The sequence below is a fragment of the Alligator mississippiensis genome, chromosome 6, assembly GCF_030867095.1.
Source record: "Alligator mississippiensis isolate rAllMis1 chromosome 6, rAllMis1, whole genome shotgun sequence".
Taxonomy (NCBI): domain Eukaryota; kingdom Metazoa; phylum Chordata; order Crocodylia; family Alligatoridae; genus Alligator; species Alligator mississippiensis.
The window spans coordinates 208,401-232,706 of NC_081829.1; the positions used below are offsets into that span (position 1 = coordinate 208,401).

Sequence of the window (24,306 nt, forward strand, 5' to 3'; positions counted from 1 at the left end):
CCCCCTCCAGGTCTCATGCCTGGTTTTGCTGAGCCGGACCTGGGGAGCTGCCGTTTCTGTGGCAACGTGTTCCTGTTTCATGTGGGAGATGTCCCTGACCACACAAGGATGCAGACTCCCTCTGGTGACCTAGGAGCACTTACCAGGACGCAATGATGGAGCTGAGCGATTCCAGCACCTCGGAGGCAGTCAGGCGCTGCTGCGGGTCCAGGACCAGCAGCTTCCGGATCAAGCACACCGTGTTTTCAGAAACCCGTCCATCTCTGTCAAGAGACACCACCATGAGGCTGAGAGGAAGGGCACCAGGGGTACGCAGCCAAGGCACACGTGGATGTATAGCAAGGGTGCTGCGGGGCCAAGCAGGGACAGGGATGGGTGGGACGCTGGGGGCATGCGACTGCTCTGACTGGTCAGAGCTGAGCAGCAGGCATTGCTCCAGCCACCAACGCATTCCCTATTCCTGTGCTGTGGCAGGGGAATGGAGGCAGACGGGTCAGGGCCGTGCTCATGCTGGATGAGGCACCTCAGCTCCACTCCCGTGCCTAGGAGAGCAGTGCCTGCTGGGCTCTGGCTCTGCACTGGGCTGAGGCCTGCCCTCCCACCCACCTGACATTGAGGAGCTGGAACCAAGGGCAGGGGTGCGGGACTCACTCAGGGATGGTGTACTCGGCAGCCTTGATCTTGCGGAAGAGCTCTTGAGGTATGCTGTCATAGAAGGGGAACTGGCCGTACAGCATGGTGAACAGCACCACGCCCAGGGCCCACATGTCACTGGGTTTCCCGCGGTACGGCCGACCTGCAGAGGAAGGGGACAGACATCACATGGGGCCTTCGCCCTTGGCAGCACTCAAGAGAAGGAACACAGCATCGCATGTAGACCAGCCTCCAACAGCAAGCATGAGCATTAGAATCTAGCATTAGAGCCAGTCAGGCATTAAAGCAGCATGGGTAACACCCCACATCCTGCATCAGAGGCCTGCCTTCAAAAAGGTCCTTGACAAAGGGGCATACTCTGTGTGGAAGTGCAGTTTGGGGCTGGGGGTTCAGGAAGTCAGCCTGCTTTCCTGTGGTGGAAAGAACTATTTACAACAGGGCCTTGAGACGAGTGATGTGCAGGCTCCTGTGACCAGACACTAGGTGCCTTCCATGGAGCTCGGAGCCTGGCCTGTGTCTGTGCCCCAGCCCTGCAGCTTCCCATCCTGGGGGCGCTCCCTCAGCCCTCATTCTTCTGGACACAGGTATGTAGTGCACTGGTTCCCAACCTTTTTTTGCTGCAATCCTAAATTGGCCACTGATAGGACCTCCCAACCCAGCACTGCAGGGGCTGCGGGGAGCAGAGTGCAGCAGTGGCCTGGGGACGGGGGAGCCGCCATTGCCCCCTTTGTGCACAGCAGCCCCGACCCTGGGCCATGCACATGAATGTGAATGTGTGAGAACCCTTCGTGACCCTACTGAGGACCCCCCCCCCAATTTGGGAACCAATGATTTAGGGCCTGGCAAGACTGAGCCCGGTGGTTTCTCTCTCCGGTCCCGTCTCCTTTAAATCTAATGCTGCAGATGCCCGAGAGGTTTCCCCACTGTCCCTAAGTGCTCACTGGTTAGTGTCTGCCCCCTGAAACAGTTGCATTTCAGTGGTGCTTATATGAGCATAAGGCAAAGCACTTGTGGATGTCAGAGACTGAAAAGGCTTCCTGCTACACAAGGCCAAAGCAGGGAGGAACATGGTAGCTTGTAATCATGAATCAGACTGAGGAGCATGAGCCTCAGACTGGCATGGTTTGGGCAGCAAGGATCCTGCCTTGAGCAGGGGGCCAGGCTAGATGTGACCTCCTGAGGGTCCTGCCATCCTGGCTCTGTTAGGATTTGAAGTGAGAAGCATGGGGAACAGGGGAGGAAACCCTGACAAAAAAATTCCACCACTTGAGCAGCAATCTGCAGGAAGTCAGCTCACACCCCCTCCTCCCCATAGCCTCCACATGAGAAGGCAAGCTCCAGGCTTCCTGCATCTGGCTCCGATACAACCCTGTCAAGATGCTGTGACTCAGCCTTCAGATGCGATCAGAAACACACGACTGCTGGAGTCTGATGTGACAAGCATGGCCCAGCGCTCAGGGACCCCTCCCCTGTGCCCAGGCATGCTGGGAAGCCTCACGCTGCAGCACTGGCCCACTACAGGACCCACCATGGGACTGGCGCTTTACACCTTTCACTGCACCACAACCTGGGATGAAGAGAAGGACTCCTGTGACTCACGGGAGTCCTTGCTACATTTGCACTTGTGCTCTGCCACACACAGCTCAGCGTAGCACCTCCACCACTTCCTCCCCCCTACTCCTCTAGAAGTCATGTTCTGTGAGCCCAAGATTCATGCCATCTAGAAGATAGCTCCTTCCAGTGAGACCTACAACACTGATTCATTGTGGCTTCCTTTTTTAGCTCCCCCTCACACAGGCACATTAGCAAGGCAGACAGAGGGCGGCTTCTCTGTACTAGGATCAGTCTCCCAGAAACTCAATGAACATCTTGCTTGTGATCAAGTCTGCGAGTCCGCATGGGGCAAGGGCTGTCCAGACTCCAGTCCTGAATCTGGGGCAGGGTCCGGAGCCTGTGGCTGCTTTGGCCCCGGGGTAGGTATGTAGCCTGTGAAGCCACAGAGACCTCCAGTGGAAAAGAACTGAGAGAGGGAGAGCACAGGAGATGGTCCCCAAGGGAGTTATTGAAGAACAGACCCAAATGCTGCTTTATTCCCCTGCCTTAGTCCAAATTAGCTTTTGACTGGAGACAAACCCTAAAAATGATCTCTCCTTGCCCAACTCCCTCCCTGCTGGAAAAACAGACTCAATCATACATCAGGACGCAAGGGGACTTCAAAGGCCTCTTACCAGAAGGAAGTGCTGCTTAGTAGTGAGAACATGTACAAATATTACAGAACACTAGTGATGGGACAGGGGCTATGAGCTCCCACCAGGAGGGAAGGGGCTGCCTACCACTGAGCACGTCTGGGCTGATGTAGGCTGGGCTCCCTCGCTGATCTTTCAGCAGGTCGTCTTCACTCACGAGGTGCTTTCCAAGACAGAAGTTAGTTATGGTTATCCGGTGAGTCCTGTGGAGGATTACGATGTATTAGTGAGCAGGGAGGCAGGCCTGGAGCCAGCTTTGTGCTGCTCTCCAGGAACACTGTGCTGCTGAGCAGCAGCAGCTGTAACCCTGCCTGCCAGGGGAGGTGAAATCCCAAAGTGCTAACGTGACTTGCGGTTCATAGTTTACAAGGTAGGGGGACCCTGTGCTGGCATTTAAAGTCTCCAAAGCTTTAAGACCCTGAGGAAGTTGCAGTACTCCTGTTTGAGAAGTAATTCTCTCTGTTTCTCTCAATATGCCCCCCCACTCCCCAGTCCTTGCTGTTTACCAGCACTCTGCTGCAACACTCTTTCATGGCAGAGACTTGCTGCCAGACTCTGTGGATATGCGAGGTACGGACAAAGTTGAATCAATTACCCAGAAAGAAGCCCTGCATTTATGTATTTCGTGGTAAAGGGAATTGGGAACTGTGGATATGTGCTTTTTTCACATGAAAATACCGCTACTTCCTACAGGACTGCCTGCTCTAACTGCTTTCACAAAGGGAAATTAATCACCTCTATGTTAAGCTTGCAATAATCAACTGAATATAAAATCTTAACATACAACTGGGAGGACAGAGCCCAGAGCCACTGCCAGGAAGATTATATCATCTTCTGCCTTGGAAAGTGTTTTTAAACTGAGACGAGTCAAACAAAACCAAGTGTTGGTTGGAAAAGCTATGATGATTTTTAAAGAAAGTAAGATGTATTTGAGGAGCTCCCACAAGCCTCTGCTGTTAAGGGATGTGAAAAGCAGAGCATCAAGAGACATGCTGGGAAAGAAGAGAAACATCTAAGCAATGCAGTGTTCAGACCCATGCAGAAGTGCTCAGGGTTGCCTCGTTTTTAGTCACTTAAAAATGATCTAATCTGTAATCACAGAACCCAGCTGCTGCACTTGCTCTTGAGGAGGACTGAGCTAGACATGGTTTTAGAGCGTGCACGTGTTCCGGGGGGTGGTACCTTCCCCGGTTTCATTCTGCCAGGAACGTGACACGTGCAGTTTAAATGCCGGGGGCAGGGGAGAGAAGCAGGCAGCCCATCGCACTCCTCCAGTCAGCAGAGGAACAGAGTTTTTGCACCAGCATGTCAGGCACAGGAAGAGCACATCTGATCAGCCCCAAGCCACTGGTCCTGCCCTGTGAGTCTATTCAGAAATACCTCCCATCCTTTCCAATGATTCGTGGCTTTAGAGGATACAGCAAACTTCTCTCTCGCCACAGCTGACTGTTTTGTTGCTTTTAAAACTCACTGTTTTAGCAGAGCACAAACTAGCCATGTGTTGGCCCAAGCAGTTTTGTGCATCTGAAGGCTGGTGTGCAGCCAAATGCCTTTCCCTGCAGGCTACTGAGGGGCCCTTGCACAGCCATGACTAACAGTCTGATGCTCCACTCCATCTTTTGCCTGGAGCAGGAGGCAAACACTGCAACTCCTTCTGTCCGCTTCTCTTCCCACTAGGCAGGACCCTGATCCTAAGCCGGAGGTCAAAGGTTTCTCCTCTGCCAGGGGTGAGCATTAAACACTGCAAGCCAACATAGGAATCTCTGAAAGCCATCAACGGTTGCAGCAGAAACAGACAACCCACTCTTGGGAGCAAAAGCCTCTTTTTGCATTCCAGGAGGCACTGGGGTCACTGTGGGCAGGTACTCCCAAGCAGATGCCTTCTCCTGGGAGCCAGCGTTATAGGATTGCTGGAGCCAAGTTAAGACTTTACATTCCCACAGCTTCTCTCCATCTCTCACACCCTTCAGCCCCTTAACAGACTGGCAAAAACCTAAGCAAACAAGAGAAATTCCTCTAGGACACCAACAACAATCCAGGATGCTGCGGGTAAACACTGCTGCAGCTTCAGCACAAACGAGGAACTGCATTTGAGACCAGCATATCCACAGCCTTTGAAAGGACATTTATGCCACAGAGGAGCAAGCAGGATAACGTGTCAACCAATGTCACTGGCTTGCCAAGGCCGCTCTGAAAAGTCTCTGAACTCTCCTATAAGCCGATTCCAGCGGATACAACAGACTGCCTTCCTGAGATGGAGCTGAGCAACCAACTTGGCAGTCTGACCATACAGGAAAGACCTGCCCAAGCCAGTGAGGTCCCAAGTGATGACAAAACACATGCACATCCCACTGCTACCACGTGCTGTTAGGTTGTAACCTTTCCCCATGCCTTGTAACTAGTTAATTATTCAGGGAAGGAACTGTGCTTTCCAGCTTGTCTGTAAAGTGACTTATTTATGCTGGAAGTTAGTTCATTATAAGTCAATAAGTTAGAACTTGTATCAATTCAACTAATGGGAACAAGGAAAATATTTTCAGCACTGATGAAGAGAACCAGATAGAAAGGCTATATTTAGATTAGTAAATATTTTACTACAAGCTGTTACACAGTATTGACTGTCAGTGATTTGATTTTCCTAGTAATTACAGTACAGATTGCAGCACCGGGAGTTCATTTAGCATGAAGGGAATTTAAGTATATGAGCAGTGGTGCTCGACACAGCTCAGTTGTAAAACACTGGATTTTGCTCTTCTAGGTTCCACAGACAGCTTTGGGAAAGCCATGGACTTGCATGGTTCCTGTCCACATCCCACTGTATACACAAAATGGGTCCAACTACCCATCTCAAAGGAATGTTGATGCTTTCATTCTAAAGCCACAGCCTCTGAGACAAGAGACTATCTTTCAGGCTTCTCTGCCATTTTCATAGTAAAGTGTCCCGCTCTATGTTAAGGTGGCAATGCACCATCCCTAGCAATCACTAAAGATGCACGTTAATAGCACACTAAAAAATAACCATGACGACTTATTTTTGGATGGAAGCAAGAGTCCAAACTTGTCCATATTCAACAATATTCTCCTCTGGTTTGGAAGTTCATTACAAAGCGAGTTTATGGAGCTGTTAAGTCAGTGTTTCATATCAATGAAACCAGCCGTACAAACAGGAAACTAAAAACTAAAAATGCTTGGAAAATCTCATTGGGCATCTTGAAAATAAAAGGGCATTAGACATTATTACAATGCAAAAAAAACAGGCAGCTCCAAATCATCATAGAGCAAGTCACCTCCAGGTAAGGACAGTTATTATGAAACCCAGGCTGACCGAAAGGCCAAGAGTGCAAAACAGCCAAAGTGTGCAGGTGCAGTACATGTCATTCCTGGAACGACTTGTTAAAGCACTTTAATCTGATAATCCACAGGACAGTGTCCTATGTTGACTGCACAGGCCCCAAGATACCAAGTGTTCTGCAGTACTGGCACATGAAAACCTCCAGGATGTGAGGTTAGATTGTGTACAGGCTGAGATGCAACTGCTGTTATTTCCAAACCAAAACTTAAGAGCAATTGGGAGTCTAACGCTGGATAAAGTTGCTACCATTGTATTTCAAGAGGTGGAGGAGAAGGCCTGGATGGCCAAACATGCAGGAAGCCCTAAGGAAAGGAAGGGAATCATCTGACACCTACAGCTGGAAGGCCATGTGAGAGGAACACAGCAAGGCACCCAAAGGTTCACTCACTGCAAGTCTTACACAGTCTTTGTAAAGTGTATGTGAGCACAAGCAGAAGCTCACTGGACACATGCTCAGGTATACAGCTCCTGTTAGACCCACTCAGTTTAAACGCTCCAGCTAACCAGCTAAGTTTACTCTGCTTCAGACAACAAATAGGCTGAGGGCAGGCAGCAGGTCTGATGTCCTCCAGGATAAATCGGAGACCCTCCATTTCCCGCAGAACATTTTTTCATTTTCTCTCCACTGCTGTATCACTAGTGACCAGCTTCTCCAGTCTGACTGCAGAGAAATGACGGCTGCATCCCATCAAGGAAATCATTCCCATCCAAAAGGAATGGGGGTGGGGGGGTGGTAAACTGAGATTTGCGTCAGCACCGTTTGCTTTGTATGAGTCACGGTTCAGCTATGACCTTTTGGCTGATGCCATGCGTTTTTTCCTTTTCTAGGAACTTACTCCTGGGGATGGTGGGGCTGTGTGCCCTGATGTTTCTGGGAAGGTGGTTCTCCATTGTCATTTCGCTAACAATAGGAGGACCAGAGTCTGCCCTGTGTCCAATGCACACCGCAAGAGGGGATCCCGCTCTTCTGTTCATAGAAGAGAAAGTGGAAGCCTGGTTGCAGCTGGTTATCAGAACTGTTAACTGCAAGGTCTTTTCTACCTTCCAACCCCTGACTGGCAGCCTAGATGGGGCCAAGTACAGGGTCAGGTCCCAGGAGTTTAAGCAACTCCACAATATCAGGCAAGAAGCAGCAGCCTGAAGTTGATGGCTTCAGAGAAAGAATAGAACAAAAATAGGCCTTGCCTCTGTGCAGCAAGATAAAATGGGGAACAACACCTGATGTCTAGGTCACAGGGAGGGGATCTTGAAGCCAGCTATCTGGAGGTGGGTTCTTGAAGTACCTGAACGATGGTTTCTGGAAGGATCACTTGGAAGGACCTCAGTCTGGCTGACCAGAGTGACAATGGCAAGAAGCATGACTGCAATAAGGACAGGATCAGTCTACAGGTTATTTAGTGGATCTTGCTCCCTACACATAGAGACATCACTGTACTGACCACATTTTGATTGTGAATCACATCCAGGCAAGGACAGTCATTATGATATCCACACTGACCTAAACGCCAAGAGTGCACAACAGCTGAAGCATGCAGGTGCAGTGCATATCATTCCTAGAACTGCTCGTTAAAGAGCACAAGTCTGCCTTATACATTCAAATGATAAAATAGTCCTCAGGTGCAGCAAGAGGCAGAGGTGAGTTTTCAGGTCTCAGTTTGAGCTTGGGGTCAGTAACTACCAAAAACCTGCCCAACTGTTAAACAGAGCATGCTTTGTTAATGAAGCTGGGTGTTTATGAAAACTAAAAGCCAGGTTCGGAGGTACTCTGTGCTGCAGGTGGATCTTGTGTTAAAGCAGCGCCGAGCTTCTTATGCCCTACTGTAAAGGAAATCTGTATTCACCTGTGAGGATGAGCAGAGCTTACAGTTATGCTGGTCTGAATCACAGAACAGGGATTCTTCCATGAGTGTTGCAGTTTAGCATCCAGATATCCGAGCCCTTGCAAACACAAAGGTGCTCTGAGCGTGTCCCAGCTCTTATGCTCGCTTATTTTGTTTTAGTAAAAAAAGCGAAAATCAGAAAACCCCAAAGACAATGCCACTTGCATACAACTAGAGCTCACTTCTATTCCATTCTCCCCAAGGTCCTACTAAGAAGAACCATTCTCCAGTATACTCTCCTGCCACTCGCCAACCAGCAAAAGTGAAGTTGTTTGCTATGCTGCCTTTGCTAGACAACTTTTACAGATTTGTAACTCTGAGGCCAGCAAGAACCATTATGATAATCTACTCTGATCTCCTCTACAGCACAGTGACAGGCCATCCACAAGAGCTATCCTGCATTTGAGAAAGTAAGAAAATAATCCTTCCTCACCTAGCACAGAGGATGAGACTTCTGAAGCTTCCCCAGGAAATTCAGCAGAATCTGATCCCTTAGCCTGAGTGGCAGTATGCTCAAGGTAAGTGAATGTGAGGCATTAACACCAGAAACAGAAAGGTCATCTACAGTAACTGTGCCACTGGTAACACCCCTGGCCAAGGTAATGGACAGTAAGAAGTTTCTGGCTCAACTCCATCTAGAATTAGGAAATGAAATTTGGTCATCACTTGGTTTCAAATGCCATTGCTTCCCCTGTATAAACTCTGCTCTGAAGCACTGCCATGGTGCATGACTGTGATGGATCAGCAGCTGTATAAGCAAGGTGCAATACTATTGACGCTGCATATGACCTGGTCAGTGGGTGAAATTGGTGTGTGCTGGGTTACAAGATATCCTGTATGATCAAATGATAGTTCTAGCTTAATAAAGGCTGTGGGAAAAGGCAAGGAAACACCATGATAACTGCAGATAAAGAACTTCCTAGTAAACATGGGGTGGGGGAGCATTACAGGGCAAGGACATATTCCCAGACCAGGGGTCTGCCAGTGCTGGTAGCTAGAAGATCAAAGGACACAAACCAGTTTAAAAGCCTTTCTTTGGGTGGGGTGGGGGAGAGCTGTTTGTAGTGAGAACAAACAGGTCCCGGGAGAGTGGCAGAAGTGTGAAAGCACCAGGGTCTTCCCTGCACCCCAGGGAACTGTACATCTTAGGAGACAGGCATGTGCACAGAGTGGTGTGTTGTTTTAATATTGTTTTCTCTTCAACACATCTCTTCTACTTCCCTCCAAGGAGGCTGAACACCTGAGCCACTGCCCCTACAGAAACAAAGCAGCAGGCACTGGAGGGGCTCAGATCTGCCGAAGCAAATCATGTTAGAGGGCTGCAGCCAGAGTCCAGGTCCAGAGAGCAAGAATCAGGTAATTCCACCCCAGGACCTTGTAGGAGGAGGGGGGGCAATGGGAGGGTTTACTCAGTGCCCTGCAGTTGGCTTTGTAATGGTGACTAGCGAGTCCCAAGGCACAGCAGCTATGCAGGTACCTGCAGGAATGCACAAGTTGGGTGTGGGACAAACACTTCCATGGGGTTCTCTTGCTCTCAGATCTCAGCTTGTGACAAACAGCAAGCTGGCACTGCTGTTTGCCATTAGCTGTGCTTTAGCAGCGTTGCACATAGCCCAGGAGTCTGGCTGCAAGAATGCACTCCAACAGCTGTGTGTGGGCAGCAGAAGTACCTGGGCACACTGGATCACCCGGGTTTAGTTTATTTCTGGACACCCATAAGAACAGGATTTTGACAAGGGACCATGCTTTACTGTATTTGCCACTCCCTCCTGGGAACAGCTACTCCTGGGTGAATTTAGTGATTGTCACTTCTGTGATACCAAAAGCGTCTGTCTGAGGGAAAGGAAATTTGATTGAATCTTTACACAAGGACCCTAAATACAAGCTCAAGAAAGACACTTACCTTTTGTTTAGCACCATGTTCCCTAGTTTCAAGTCTCTGTGCACAATATTTTTCTGCAAAATATATTCCATTTTAGATCAGTAAATATGAACACAAACATGTTTGATGAGCTCAGGATTGCTCAGTACTCAGAAGACATAAGCATTAAGTAAATATTAAGAGTACACTGATGAGGACAGAAACTAGAAAAACATTAGCAACCACCCTGCCTCCCCCCAGGCTTTCCCTGCAAGGTCTGTTAATTTGATGCGTGTTCCAAGTGAAGCCAGGAGAGCAATATGACCACACAAAAAACCCACAGATGGCAGCAGTATCTGCACATGGAGATGGATTTAGATTCAAACAGTTATGCTAGTTTCAGCAAATACTGGTGAGGCCACCTGAAGTTTTTCAGTCACTTTTGGGATCCACAGCAAAGAACAAAGGCTTGTCAGAACCATACCAGGAATCCTAAGAATTTGGAGTGTAGGGTCCTGTATCTAATGAGCTGTGGGACACCCCAGAACCTCCAAATGGATAGAGCATGGCACACACTATTAGTAGTAAACTTTCTCCACTCCAATTATTCTATTCTCATGTGCAGGTTAAAAGCCACATGGTCTATAAACATTCCTTATTCCCATGTGTTGAAGGAAGCTGGTAAGTTTGAGCTTCAGGCTTTCCAGCCTCACTAAGGCCTCTCAGCTGAGAAACGTCTTTACACATGAGCTTATTAGCTCATGGACAAGGCTCTGGTATGAGAAGCTGGTTGTCCCTTTTTATAGGGTACAATTCAGAAAACAGCAGAATCTGTTTTTAGAACAGTAATTTTCAGTTCACTTGGTCTCAAACTTGTTGCAAGCACAGGGTTTTTCATCTTGCAATCAATGTTCCTGTTCTTTATGATCTGTACTGTTCCACAGGAAACACTTTGGAGCATTTCCTGGATTTGACAAGCTGCAAGCCCAGAAAGGTTTTCTGAGGTTAACAGTATTGCTCTTCACCTGATCTGCACTTAATTCAGCTGCCTTCTGCCCAAACAACTAGCACACTCTCCTCCATAAGTCACAGGGGAGAACACAGATGCTCTGCTACAGTTTGCAGCACATGGACTTACCCAGAGCTCAATGTGTGCAAAGCAATGTCACTGGAAGACAGTTTAGACATTCCACAGTCATCACCCTCTTTTTGATTGTATAGGATGAAGTGTTTATGAAGCCCAAGATGTTAGTTAGGAGGACAGCTCTCTCTTCTAGCACACTCAGGGATGCACAAAGCCCTTACCTTGTGTAATGCTTCCACCACGCGTACCACATCATAGAATATCACCACTGTCTCCCGCTCGCTCAGCCTCTTCTCTTTAATGACGTAATGCTGCAGGTTGATCAGATCTGCGGTTTTGTCACTGAAATCGTGAGCACAGAGACAGTCTAAAACAAGACAAATCCGCTTCTTCATTTTCCGAACCATCCTGTTGGCTTCCAGGTCTTCTATGATTTCGCACGCTCGGTCCTGCCGTGGAAGAGGGAGGCAAAAGGACAGAAGTCAGGGAAGTCACCTGGAGAGCTGTATTACTGACTACAGAACATCAGATGATGCAGTGGCCATTTAGACAGCTGTTCTGAGAACAACAAAGTACTGATAAGAGTCACACAAGGGACACACCCATCTGGTTTAAGATTAGCTACTACAGGACTAGGGTATAGACAGATCCAATGATAGCAATTTAAGCCATTACAGTGCAACTTTTATCTGCATGATTCTGTAGCCATACAAATGTAGATAAAGTATTGCAACTTTAACTTCCATTCTATTTTATAGTTAGTGATTTAGCTAACTTTCCTTGCTACAGGATTCTGCAGACTTCAGTTAGGCCATAACAGCTAATTGTAACCAGGGGCAGATTTTAAAGTGGTTAAAAGATATGTCCATCTATACCTTCAGTTTTTCTGCCTTGAGTGTAGCAAACTGGATGGGCCAAGAATGAACTTGGCTAGTCCAGGTTTCCAAAACCTAAATAAAATACTGGCATGCATTCAGAAACCAGATGTCATCTTTACTGACAGAAGGCAAGGAAAGAGGTTAGATGCACAAGTGTTTATTAGTTTCTTATGTCTTTAAATCAATGTGAACTGGATAATACAAATACAGTGGGGCAGATCTGCTAGCAACAGTACCAGTCATGGTAGGAAAACAAGAAAAAGCATCAGTGAAGGCAAGGCTTCTAGAATCACAGAATAGTCAGGCTGGAAGGGCCCTCAGGAAATCGCATCTAGTTTTGAATACTGCATGTGGTTCTGAATTCTGCAAAGGATGGAGTAGCACTAGAGAAGGAAACAGAAGGTCAACCAAAATGATCACAGGCGTGGAGAAGTCGTCATACTAGAAGAGACTAAAGCAACTAGAACTTTTCAGTTTGGAAAGGAGAAGGCTGGAGGAGAGTGGGGGGGATATGACAAAGGTCAATAAAAAAAGTCATGAAGGACACGGACAAAGCGAACAGGGAACCATTGTTCATCAAGTCCCCGAACACTAGAACTAAAGAGCATCTGCTGAAATTAGTAGCTGACAGGTTTTAAACTAACAAGAGAAAGCACTTTTTATGCAAAATGTAGTTAACACGTAGAATTCATTGCCACAGGAAGCTGCAGAAGCAGATAACAGAGCCAGGTTCAAAAAGGAAGTAAGCTAATTCATGGCTGATAAATATACTAAAGGCTTTTGAACAGAACAGTTGGAGATGTCTCTTTACCATCTCTACCCCAATAATGACAGATGCCAAGCAGGGTAATGAATAGGGGAGAGGATCCCTCTACATCCATCTGGTTCAATGCGTCAAATACCCACTCCTGTTGTTCTTGGAGATGAGATGCTGGGCGAGATGGACCACTGGTCTGACCCAGTGTTGCACTTTTTATGTTCTTACATAACATGCAGTGCAAATTTCCCTTGCTGCCATTTAAGACCACTGCTCCTCATCCTGTCCCCTGCAGCCACAAAGAACAGACTGTCTTCATCTTCTAGATAAGTCTTCAAATTCCCCCCTCAGTCTCCTCTTCTCCAGGCTAAATAATCCCAGTTCTTACAGCCTTTCCTCACAAACCATGTTTCCCAGGCCTCTTACAAGTTTATTTTAGATATAACAGAAAGGACCTCACTGAAAGAAGCTGTTGACAAACACAAAACACTCAGCAAGTGAACAATTACCTGCATCACAGCTTACAACTCCTATTAGCTTGTCACAGATTCAGTAAGTGACTTATCGATTTCAAAGTGTTAACAGCCTTGAAACTGATTCAACTTCAGGGTATTTAATTGCTAAATAGCACATTCACAAATTCATTTTAACATGCTAGAAAAGCAGCTGGTAAGCTGTCTTGCATCTCCCAACTCCATGCCAGACCAATTACAGAAACGGGAAAGCAGAGGTTCAGCTCCAGAAGGGCCTTCTGACAATTGGCAGAAACTGCTCTGTGGAAGCAGCACCCGGCAGGGGGCAGTTCCCCCGTCCCCTGCCAGATTCAGGACACGCTCAGGTTACTTCTACTACCCAACACATGTAGGAGGGTCTCTTCAGACCCATGCTCCTGCTCTTGTACTTGAAGCTACCTAATGCTAAGCAGCTTGAGGATAACACCCCAGAGTACTCAAGGAGCTGGTGAGCATCATCCGTACCAGAGGCTGGGCTATCTTTGAGAATTCCTGGCGCTCTGGTGTGGTGCCCGAAGACTGGAAGAAGGCCAATGTGGTGACCATCTTCAAAGAAAGGGAGGAAAGTGGATCCAGCAAATTATAGGCCCATCAGCCTGACTTCTATCCCGGTGAAGATCTTAGAAAAGTTTATTAAAGAGGCCATCCTTAATGGACTGGCCGACACCAACATCCTGAGGGATAGCCAGCACGGGTCTGTTGCGGGCAGGTCTTGCTTGACCAATCTCATTTCCTTTTACGATCAGGTGACCTATCACCTGGACAAGGGAGAAGAGATTGATGTCATATATCTTGACTTCAAAAAAGCCTTTGATCTGGTATTCCATGATCACCTCTTGGCAAAACTGGCCAATTGTGGCCTTGGGTCCACCACGATTCGCTGGCCGGGAAATTGGCTCTTTGGTCGGACCCAGAGGGTGGTGACTGACGGAAGTCAATCGTCATGGTGCCCTGTGACCAGTGGGGTCCCTCAAGGCTGTGTCCTTGGACCTGTATTGTTCAACATCTTCATTAATGATGTGGACATTGGAGTCAGAAGCGGACTGGCCAAGTTCACCAATGACACCAAACATTGGGGCAAAGCATCCACACCTGAAGACAGAAGGGCGATCCAGGCTGACCTGGACAGGCTCAGCAAATGGGTGGACGAGAACCTGATGGTGTTCAATACTGAAAAATGCAAGGTTCTCCACCTTAGGAGGAAAAACCCGCAGCATGCTTATAGGCTCGGCAGTGCTACGCTGGCTAGCACTACAGAAGGAAGAGACTTGGGGGTCATCATTGACCACAAGATGAACAGGAGCCTGCACTGCGATGCTGCGGCTAGTAAAGTGACCAAAATGCTGGCTTGCATCCCTAGATGCTTCTCAAGCAAATCCTGGGACGTCATTCTCCTCTTATACTCGGCCTTGGTGAGGCTGCAGCTGGAGTACTGCATCCAGTTTTGGGCTCCACAATTCAAAAAGGATGTGGAGGAGCTTGAGAGAGTCCAGAGAAGAGCCACGTGCATGATCAGAGGTCAGGAAAACAGAGCTTACGACAACAGGCTGAGAGCTATGGGGCTCTTCAGCCTGGAAAAGCGCAGGCTCAGGGGTGATCTGGTGGCCACCTATAAGTTTATCAGGGTGACCACGAGTATCTGGGGGAACGTTTGTTCACCAGAGCGCCCCAAGGGATGACAAGGTCGAATGGTTATAAACTACTGAGAGACCATTTCAGGCTGGACATAAGGAAGAAATTCTTTACTGTCTGAGCCCCCAAGGTCTGGAATACCCTGCCATCGGAGGTGGTTCAAGCACCTACATTGAACACCTTCGAGAAACAACTGGATGCTTATCTTGCTGGGATCCTATGACCCCAGCTGACTTCCTGACCTTCAAGCAGGGGGCTGGACTCGATGATCTTCCGAGGTCCCTTCCAGCCCTAACGTCTATGAAATTTATGAAATAACAAATGCTTGTTACCTAGGCCCACATCCTGCCAGTCTTTTCACATTTCACAAGTGACAAGATGCATTTCATCATGGTTAACATGCAATAGCCTCTGCAAGTCTTGTTTGCTTTCAGCAGGACTGATTAATCATGGCTTCCATACCAGTAATTCCTTATGCATGAGAATGAGGTCAGCACTGCACAGCAGAGCAACTCGGGGCAGCAGCAGCTGCTTATATTCTCAGAGAACCTGCAAGATGGATTACTGTACCTGAAAGAGCCCGTGGTGATGAACCACTCCTTCTTGATTGTGGAGAAGGGAAAGGAGAGAGTACTCTGTGTGCAGCAGCATCTTGCCCTGTCGTTCCTCCTGGGTTTCAATTCCTTTGTCACCCCTCTCCTCCAACGTGAGGATCTACAAGAAAGGAAAAAATCCATGTTCCTCTCAAGAAAACCAGAGTGACCCCAAATCCTGAGCCACTACTGCACTGTGTAAGTGTTTACATGTGTGTTTAACAGTGGAATGCGTTTCCTCTAATGTTTACGTACTTGCCACAAACCTGAGCTGACATCTGTGCAGAGTGATGTGGCACGTATACAATTAGCTTACAGGAAACACTTGGGTTACTATTTGCAAAGTAACCCCAGCTGTTATCCCTTCCTGCCACCACCATTTCAGTTCCAATGGCAACTGTGAAGATAGGTCTCCAAGAAGCAACTGGTGGTTTAAATACAGTATCATCTAATTATGTGGGAGCAGCAGCGGAGGTAGAGTCATCTCAGAGCTACACCAGTGCAGCAGCTGGTAGAGATGAACTGCTGGTGGGAAATTATAGCAGGCTTTTCCCGAGCATGCACAGCTTCTGACTACAGAAACATCCCCATATGTTGGCAGCTCATTTCAAGGAGCAGGGGGTTAAAATGCTTCCCCAGATCTTCCCCTTATGCATTTCCCTTACCTTCAGTTGATAGAAGTCATCTGTCCCATCTTTTCTTGCCAAACACTGAACAATACTTGGCACTGGGGAGTTACCTAAACGAGGACCTGACAGCACAAAGCAGAACAGACTTGTTTGCCTTTAAAAAGTGATGACTAATGCAGTGTTATGTCAATATTCAGCTGTCATGCAGTTTACATTAGTCTAAATCAAGTTCCTTTTTTCAGCAGGGTATGAATGTCCACACTGTGCAGTGCTTTCCCCCCAGAAATTGCATTGATCTTAAGAAAACAAAGGACCCTGAATTTTGGAGCCACTTTGGACAATGGCTCATTTGTTCACAGGAACGACCTTTGGCAAAACACTGCACGTTGTACAGCCGTTTCTTTTAAAAATGTCTTTCTGCATGCCTGAACCATACAGCGCTTACATCTGTTAGCATCTGCCACAGTAAGGAATAGCCATGGCTGGACTCCGACCTCAAACCGCCAGTGCTGCAGGCATGGCTCCATAAATCTATTCAATGCACCGAAGCAGCCACCCATTTTGTTCCTCCAGCTACATCAGTCCATTTCTAGTATCCAACCATCTCCATTTTCATAAGGGTAACTTGGAGGTAGTGACCAGAGTAATGCAGTGCTCTAGGAATCAAGCAGTGTCCAAGCGCTTAGACAAAGTCTGCAGGTTCTGTGCCCAGGACAGAACCGCCACCGTCTTAATAAAATGTGTGCATGCTGATTTAAGGCATGTTCAGTGTAAAGGAGTCTTGAACACAGCCCAAGGATTTCTAGAGGACCATACCACACCTACCTCCAAGGATCTGCTATAAAGCACAAGTCAGATATTCAAGGGGTAAGGGGAAGAAAAAAAAAAAAAAAAAATCAGAGGTTTGTGGCTGTCCCCATAATAGCTATGCCAACTTTGCTAAACCTGCATTACAAATACCCTGGGATCTCCTCAAGACAGCAGCTCTAAGGATTGCTCTTTTGGATCAATATGTTTGAAGATTTAATAAGATTCTGTCTTGTCCCTTTTCTGGGCTCTGTTTTCCAGAAACTTTGCCACTGTTAACATCCCCCAAAACTAGTGCATATGATGACAAAAACCCCTGTGCTTACCTAGGATGAAAGGGCCTGCTCTCTTGGCATTATTTCCAGAAATCCCAGCACAAAGAGCTTTTGCCTTAGCAGATGTTTCCCCAGCTCCTCTGTCTGATGCTCGCCGCTTCATCCTCAGCTCTTGAAAGAAAGAGAAGATCACACGTCGATGAGTAACCAGGCTGGTTTCCTTGTGCTAACCCTCTATCTTGTGCTGGAAGCCTTTTACTTGATGATGCATTTGTGCCTCCACCTACTCACGTAGTGGAAGGCAGTTCCTACTGACAAAAAGCTATGGCTCATTTACTCCTGGATTAATTGAGGGCTATAGGCTTTGTGCATTTCTAGAAGGTACAAGTCAGCCTTGTTACACATAGAGCAGTGTTCCTAGAAAATTAGTTTCTAACAGATGTAGTGGGGAAGAATCAAAATAATGAAGGTTTGTTTTACAACCAAATAAGCCTATGAATGGACACACTCTAAAAATGCCTCAGAAGAATGGGCCTCTACTCCTTCATTACCCATAAGTCTGTGAGCTCAGGCCATGGGGCCCTGGAGGTCTGTTCACAGTAAAGGATTTAAGTTTTAACTACCAAAGCCAACTCGTCAGGAAGACAAAGACAGCAGTCTAAGGACTAATGCCTTTAATTGATCACAACCACAAAACTGGTACCTTCCAAGCCTTCCTAAAAATGGAGAGAGGCAGAGGGAGGGCACAGGAATTACCTGAGGAGTATCAGTTAGTTCATCTCATTTGTAAACTGTAAACGTTTCTTTAAAATTTACCAAAAATGAGCCATCCCCCTACCCCTCTATAATCTGTTCATTTTATGACAAACTCCTTTATTCCCTTCTTGCGTCTATGCAGCTGGACTGAGCCGAAACACAGGAAATTTCAGCCCTATATCTTAAAAAAGAAAAAATAATAATAATCATGGCCTCTTTTGCACTTCCCTGTGCAGGAAGTGCTGGTTTGCTACTATCTAAAGGAACTGGGACACTTAATAGCTCTGAGCAGAGGTGCTGTAGTAGAGAAATGTTTCATGAAACAAAACTCTGGGGAACCTGGACCTGAGCGCCCCAGCAGCACCACCCACGTGAACATGCACGTCCATTACAGGAGGTCTCTCACTTTTAGGAGTCGTAGTACAGCCAGACAGAACTAGCGAGTCCCTGAGCTTCCCTGGCCAAGGCTTCAACAGGTGCTTAGTTTCTACTCAGGCTCCCCTAAGAGGTAGATGCCTCCGGTTGCTCATCTCTGCAGAGCGAGGAAGCACTGCAGATACAATACCCTAAAGGTCCACATCAACCCAAACCTCCGACTGGTCACACCCATCTTTCCTTCCAGGGGAATATCTGGCCTCAGCTCAGCAGGAAGAGAACCTTTTTCCCAGTCAGTGGAACAGCACTGCATTTGCTCTCCTCCAGGCAGAGAGTGCATGCTGTGAGGAGGGATCCCATGTCTGCAGCGGCAATGGAGGCAGGCACCACTGTAAAGCTCTCGCTGAAGGAGCAGTTGTAAGAAGACTGCCTCATCGGCTAGCTGCACTGACCACTTGGGAAGCACTTGACAAGGAACAATAACAAGCCCTCTCCAAACTGCCCACACTTCCCCATATTCCTGACCCCAGACAGGTCTAAACCAAGCCAGGTATAATCCCCAAGGCAGAGGGGGAGGCTGCTTTTCCACAGGATGCATCAGACTGATCAGCCCCCACCCTGCCAACAGGGGAGTGGGGAGCTCACTCCTCCAGGAGCCTCACTGGTGACAAACTTACCCTGCCTTTTCCCTACCGACGGGCACTGACAGCAGTGCATGGGTTTATACAGCAGCATCTTGCTGCCTGGCAGCGATAGCAATGATGGGCAGAAGTGGAGGTGAGGCAGCCAGGATGCTCTGTTACTGATCCTGATCAATCCAGGTCTTTGAAGGCAAGTCTAAATGAAGTTTCATGAAGTTCAGTGCTTAGAGCAGTGTCCTGTTTTATGTAGCACAGAAACCCCACCTCCATTCAGGATGCACCACAAACCGTCTTGACCTTGCCTAAGACCCCTCCATTCCCAACAGCTCCATCATCACAGCTGAGAAGATGCAGGAGCCAACTGCCTCTGCAGAAACCTGTGACCAGCGCCTGCAGGACCCTTTGGCACACGTGGCATTATCATAAACAGAACTATCTGAGGACTCACGTTGTTCAGCATCAACTGTATCTTTACTCTTCTTCCAAACTAGGTTTTCCAATGTTTCAGGAGACAGGATGCATCACCCCAGAGAAAGCTGGCTGGTCAGAAGGTCGGAGACTCTGTAATGTGAAATGAGACAGGCTTGATGCTACAGTTCAGGATTATTTTGGGATACAATAACACTCTGGCAATCTGCAGCCTGTGCATTTATCTTGTGTTATGATGATCTCTAAGCCCCTGTTCTCACCCGAGAGAGCACAAAGGGATTGGGAAGCTGGGACTGCAGTCACAGGGGTGCACAGTGCTGCACAGATGAACGAGTACTTGCCTAAAGGAACCTTCACACTGACATTCTGTGGCATAAGCTGGATCATTTAGAGCTGAGAATAATTCAGTCAAACATTAGGATAGAAAATGCCTTTGCTAGAGGTTTAAAGGGGGACTGATCATGGACTATTTTATCTATATGAAAGTGAACAGTGCCATCACCACGCTTCCATGGAAGCAGGGAAGAAAACTGACTCTCCAGAACTGAACATTTAATTTCCATTTGCAGTAAAGTGTTAACAGGTACAGAGCTTACATTTCAGAGAGCAAGACAAACAGAGCTTGCTGCCAAGTTCTTGCAAAATAACTTCTCTTTTCAGATCAAGCTAATAAGTGGCTCTCAAAAAAACAAAAAAGCCCATTAAAATTCATTGCATTAGGTCACATCTCCAAGTAAGACTTTAAGTACAAGGTTCATTGGGCCTTGAGTCAGGCAGTTACTGCATGTTAAATGCCCAATGGCTAATCATCACAAATACGTGGCTTAACACTTGCACACTATTTCTTGCAGCTTTGCTTACCCCAGCTTCAGTTTTACTCCACTGGCACTTACTTACACTGCAACTGAACCCAAGTATAATGCAGATGTGGCAAAAAGTCAGACTTTCGTAATGAGACAACATACATTGCAGTGTTATAGTCTGGAGCAGGGACATTTCTAAACACGACTGGGTACTGTATTGTGAGAATGTCATTTCTCATTTACTCAGTACTTCAGGCCCTCGCTCTTGGGGCAAAGACCACACGCAGCATCAGGTTAAGTTCCCACACTTGGGCCAGATGGGCTGCGCAAACCCACAGAAAGGGTCTAGTCAGCACTTTCACAATGAGCTGTTTCAGTACAAGCAGTGGGAGGAGCTTGCCTCCTCCCCTGCTAAGAGGACGCAAGCTTAAAAAACACCATTGTTGCAAACTCCTAAAATAGCTTAGGCCAAGCCACTAGAGGAAAACCTACTCTTGAATTTGTGCATCTGTTGGTGCACTTTCTGTCCAGTCAGCTTCACTGTTTTCTCTTCGAGCAGTTTTTCCCTGTTGGACCCTGACATCTCCTACAGCAGCAGCGCAGAAAGTTTAGAAACAGGAAACACACAACCACCCCCAAAGCAAACAGGCAGGCTCTGGCGCCGGGGAGGACCTGAAGTGTTTGGGAATCAAGTGCATTTCAAGCTGGCTCCTTCAAGAACAAACAGCAAATGCCAAACCCAGGAAAGTCCCAGCAGCAAAGGGAAGAAAGGCAAGGGCGGCTGTCCCAGAACGCCAGGAAGAATCTTCCCTTTTTTGCATCTACTGACATTGCACAACCCTGACAAAAGGCAGGAAAGTGGTCCAAAGGCCAATAGCTTTGCTGCGGCAGTTTCCTTCTCCAGAGCCTGGGAACCTCCGAAGAAAGATTTTGCTTCAGCCACAACCATGCATCATTGTAGAGATGAATGACAGCGAGCAGGAGCACAAATGCACTCGCTGCCTTTCCCCAAAGGTTTCTTTAAAGGTTGCATCACCTTCCGAGTCCCAAAACACAGCCACTGGCAGGACTCCCTTTTCCTACAGGTACCAGAAGACTGAACGACACTTGGTTTGGTCCCTCCAGGTCTGGGCGCTGCTGCGATGAGGCTCCCATTTTGAGTGGTCTTGCCATTGGAGGCAACTACATCACACTGATAGCTGGCTCGCCAGCTGCCTGCTGAGAAGCCAATCACTTTAATTAGGTTTTGAATAAGGACCAAAGCCTAAGTCATATTTAAGGGGAAGCCATCAGAACTGGCAGGCCTAACCCAAGATCAGCAGCTGTGTCTGCACCTGAAGGGCAGCTGCCTTGTCAGCTCGGTTTTTGAGAGCAGCGACAGAAGCCAGAGATGACAATCCGGTTCTGCAAGCCCTACAGAAAGATAGCCTGCAGCTCCACCCCTCCCCAAAAGCCTCATGGGATCTCCAGCTTCCCTGCCAACAAGCAGAGCTTCCTTCCAGCTGGCTGCAACACCAGTGGGCCACACCGGACATTAGCCCTACGTCAGCTGGGGAGTGCCGGAGAGGAACAGGAAGCTTTTCAGCTCCTCCAAACACCAAGTGCAAGTCTCAGACTCCAGTTTCCCTTTGTGAGGACGTCACATTCCCACATAGCTGGCCAGGCCAACTGGAGCCTCTTCACATCCTGCTTGCTCATGGGAAAAAAATAAGTTGGAGAATAACTGCACTGCATTCCTTAGAGACACAGGGGCCAGGCTGTCAGCGTTGTACAGGATGCAGAGCCCCACCTACAAAGTGACTGTGCTGCCAAGCAAACTACTGTGCACATAGAAATCTTCCAAGAACTTTTTCTTAAAGTGAGTTTAAATTTCAGGCTGCAGCCCTTATGAGACTGAAGAATAAAACAAAACTGAACTGGGGAAGCGACAGCTAAGTCTGTCGACAACCTGAAAGAGCACTACAGCCAGGGCTTGCTCTGACCCCCTGGCCTGTTCACAAGGCCTGCATGAATATTCTAGCACCAGTCTCCAGTTTAGTAAACCATAGAAACCAACACCCCAGCAGTCTAGAAGCTGTTTACAACAAGAGCACACCCTGAGGAAGAATGACCTTCTGGGGACAGGACTGTCTAGGAGGGCATGGCAAGGGCCCAGCAACAGGCTTTTGTCTTCAGAAAGAAAGGAAAGCAAGCAAAACCCCTTTTTAGGAACCTCTGCATCCTGGAAACAGTTCCTGAGGTTGGCTGACAAAGGCAGAGAAGACTGACTGCCTTTTGTCTCTATCCTGGAGGCAAAACCACCTGTTTTTGCTAGAATTCAGGGAGTACACAGCAGACAGTAAAAGTGGCAAGTCTTATTGCTTTGAACCTAGAATTCAGATGCACTGGCCACCACTCCACAAATACAGGCACCACAGCTGCTTCTCTCACTGCAGCAGCTGCAGCTGGGTGTAGGACAGAGGACTGCACATGAAATGGCTCCATCTGCCTTGCAGATTGCATCCTAAGAACAAAGCTGGTGTACGCTACATAACACTGCCTGGGAGCTGGAAGAAAAGCTCATGTTCACATTTTAAATCTCCAAGCAGCAGCCTCCAGAAACCAAGACAACTCAAGCAAACAATGAGAAGCTGAACCAGGGAATATTCATGCTCAGATGTTTTGCATCACTGATGTGATCAGCAAAGTTCCTGAAACTTTTACAGCATTTCCCATCTGCAAACACTGCAGGCAAAACAAGGGAAGCAAGAGTGAGTTACAAGTGCAGTTCCCATGCTTCCGAGTGAAACATGTGCGCAAGACAAATGAATCACTTTTCCCTGGAGACTCCTGGCGGCTACAATTTGTCATCAAACTTTTGAAACGTCAGCAAAAGAAAGAGAAAGGAAGAGACACGGCAGTGGAAACAGCCAACAAGACCTCTCAGAATCAGTGGCTGCCAGGCTGCCAGGGGAGGTTTTGATTTTCTCTGCATGGATGTTTGGCCTACTGATCTCTAGCAAAGGACCCACTGCCCCGGTACAGAAGGCTGAACAGATTCTCCTGCACAAGCCAGTTGCTGCTGGCAGCAAAATACTGCTGGAAAGCAAGACTCTCCCTGCATGAGTGGCTGGGAGGGAAGGGGGACTCTAGCTCTGGTTTCCAGGAGAGCTGGTTAGGTTCTCATAACTGGCATTTCAGCGCATGCTGGACTCGGAAGATAAAAACAGGAATGGTGTTACGCACTTGCAGAGGGAGGCAGAGGCCAGAGGCCTCTCAGACCTGTAGATCTGCAGGAAAGGAAGCCAGATGGGAATCCTCTTGCAGAACTCGGCAGCTCTAGAGCTGAACCGTAGGAGCCCCCGGCAGTCACAATGCACCAGGGGCTTCGCTCCCCAGCACCAGCTGCCATGCTGGACGGCACTTTCACTTGCAATGGATCACAATGCTGGGTATTTCTAATAGGCAGGGCAGGGGCATCACTCCCAAGATGTCTATTAAGCTCGTTTCCTTCAGTCTCTATCAAGCACATTACTGTGCGAGACTGCCCCATTTTTAGTGTCCACTGGTGTCTCAGCTGCAGAAGACAATGCTGCATTCAAATAAATTAGAACAGAACAGACCTGACAGCCTCTAAAAGGATCAACTAAAATTCATCCCCATGTAACTGCTACTCAGGTTGCATCAGAGGGTTCAGGGCACATTCCAATAGATGAGAAACTGCACTGGACACTACCCTGATCCAAACAAACAGCTTAAACTGGTATTATTCAAGTTTAACACAGAAAAACCACAACGATGACTCAACTTGTCAGCTGGGGAATGTACAATGGCCAGTTAAAATCACTGAAAAAAAACCAGCAGTCCCACAAAACAGTGTCCTATGTCCTCAGAAGCCCCTCCCATGAGGAGAAGTGTGGCACTGAGACAAAGCTCTCCAGCCTGCCCTAATACCAGACCCAGATGCCCATTAGGAAGCCTCCCTTGAAACCTGGTTGTGTAAAGATGAGCAGGCCCCAGATGAGCAACAGACCTTCGATTTGGGGTTAAAGGGACAGATTCAAAATGTAGGCAAACAAAGCACGACAAAGGTAAAAGACTGTGAATCTGTGAGGGCAGGGCCAAGGGCTGGTACAGCATCCTACTTCACAAGGCACCCTCTC

At 47.8% G+C, this 24,306-nt stretch overlaps 1 protein-coding gene across 2 annotated transcripts in view; it reads right to left on the reverse strand.

The window, feature by feature from the left end:
* Nucleotides 1-24,306, reverse strand: part of STK40 (serine/threonine kinase 40) — a 34,952-nt gene that overhangs the window by 3,598 nt on the left and 7,048 nt on the right. For both annotated transcript variants that reach the window (XM_014606529.3, XM_059729449.1), the window contains exons 2-10: nt 19,381-19,493; nt 17,212-17,331; nt 16,115-16,200; nt 15,427-15,570; nt 11,299-11,526; nt 10,036-10,088; nt 2,988-3,103; nt 652-796; nt 144-263 (exon numbers count right to left, since the gene is read on the reverse strand). In XM_014606529.3, coding sequence (XP_014462015.1) covers nt 144-263; nt 652-796; nt 2,988-3,103; nt 10,036-10,088; nt 11,299-11,526; nt 15,427-15,570; nt 16,115-16,200; nt 17,212-17,323 — 1,004 coding nt within the window. In that variant the 5' untranslated portion in view covers nt 17,324-17,331; nt 19,381-19,493. The remainder of the gene's footprint in view (nt 1-143; nt 264-651; nt 797-2,987; nt 3,104-10,035; nt 10,089-11,298; nt 11,527-15,426; nt 15,571-16,114; nt 16,201-17,211; nt 17,332-19,380; nt 19,494-24,306) is intronic.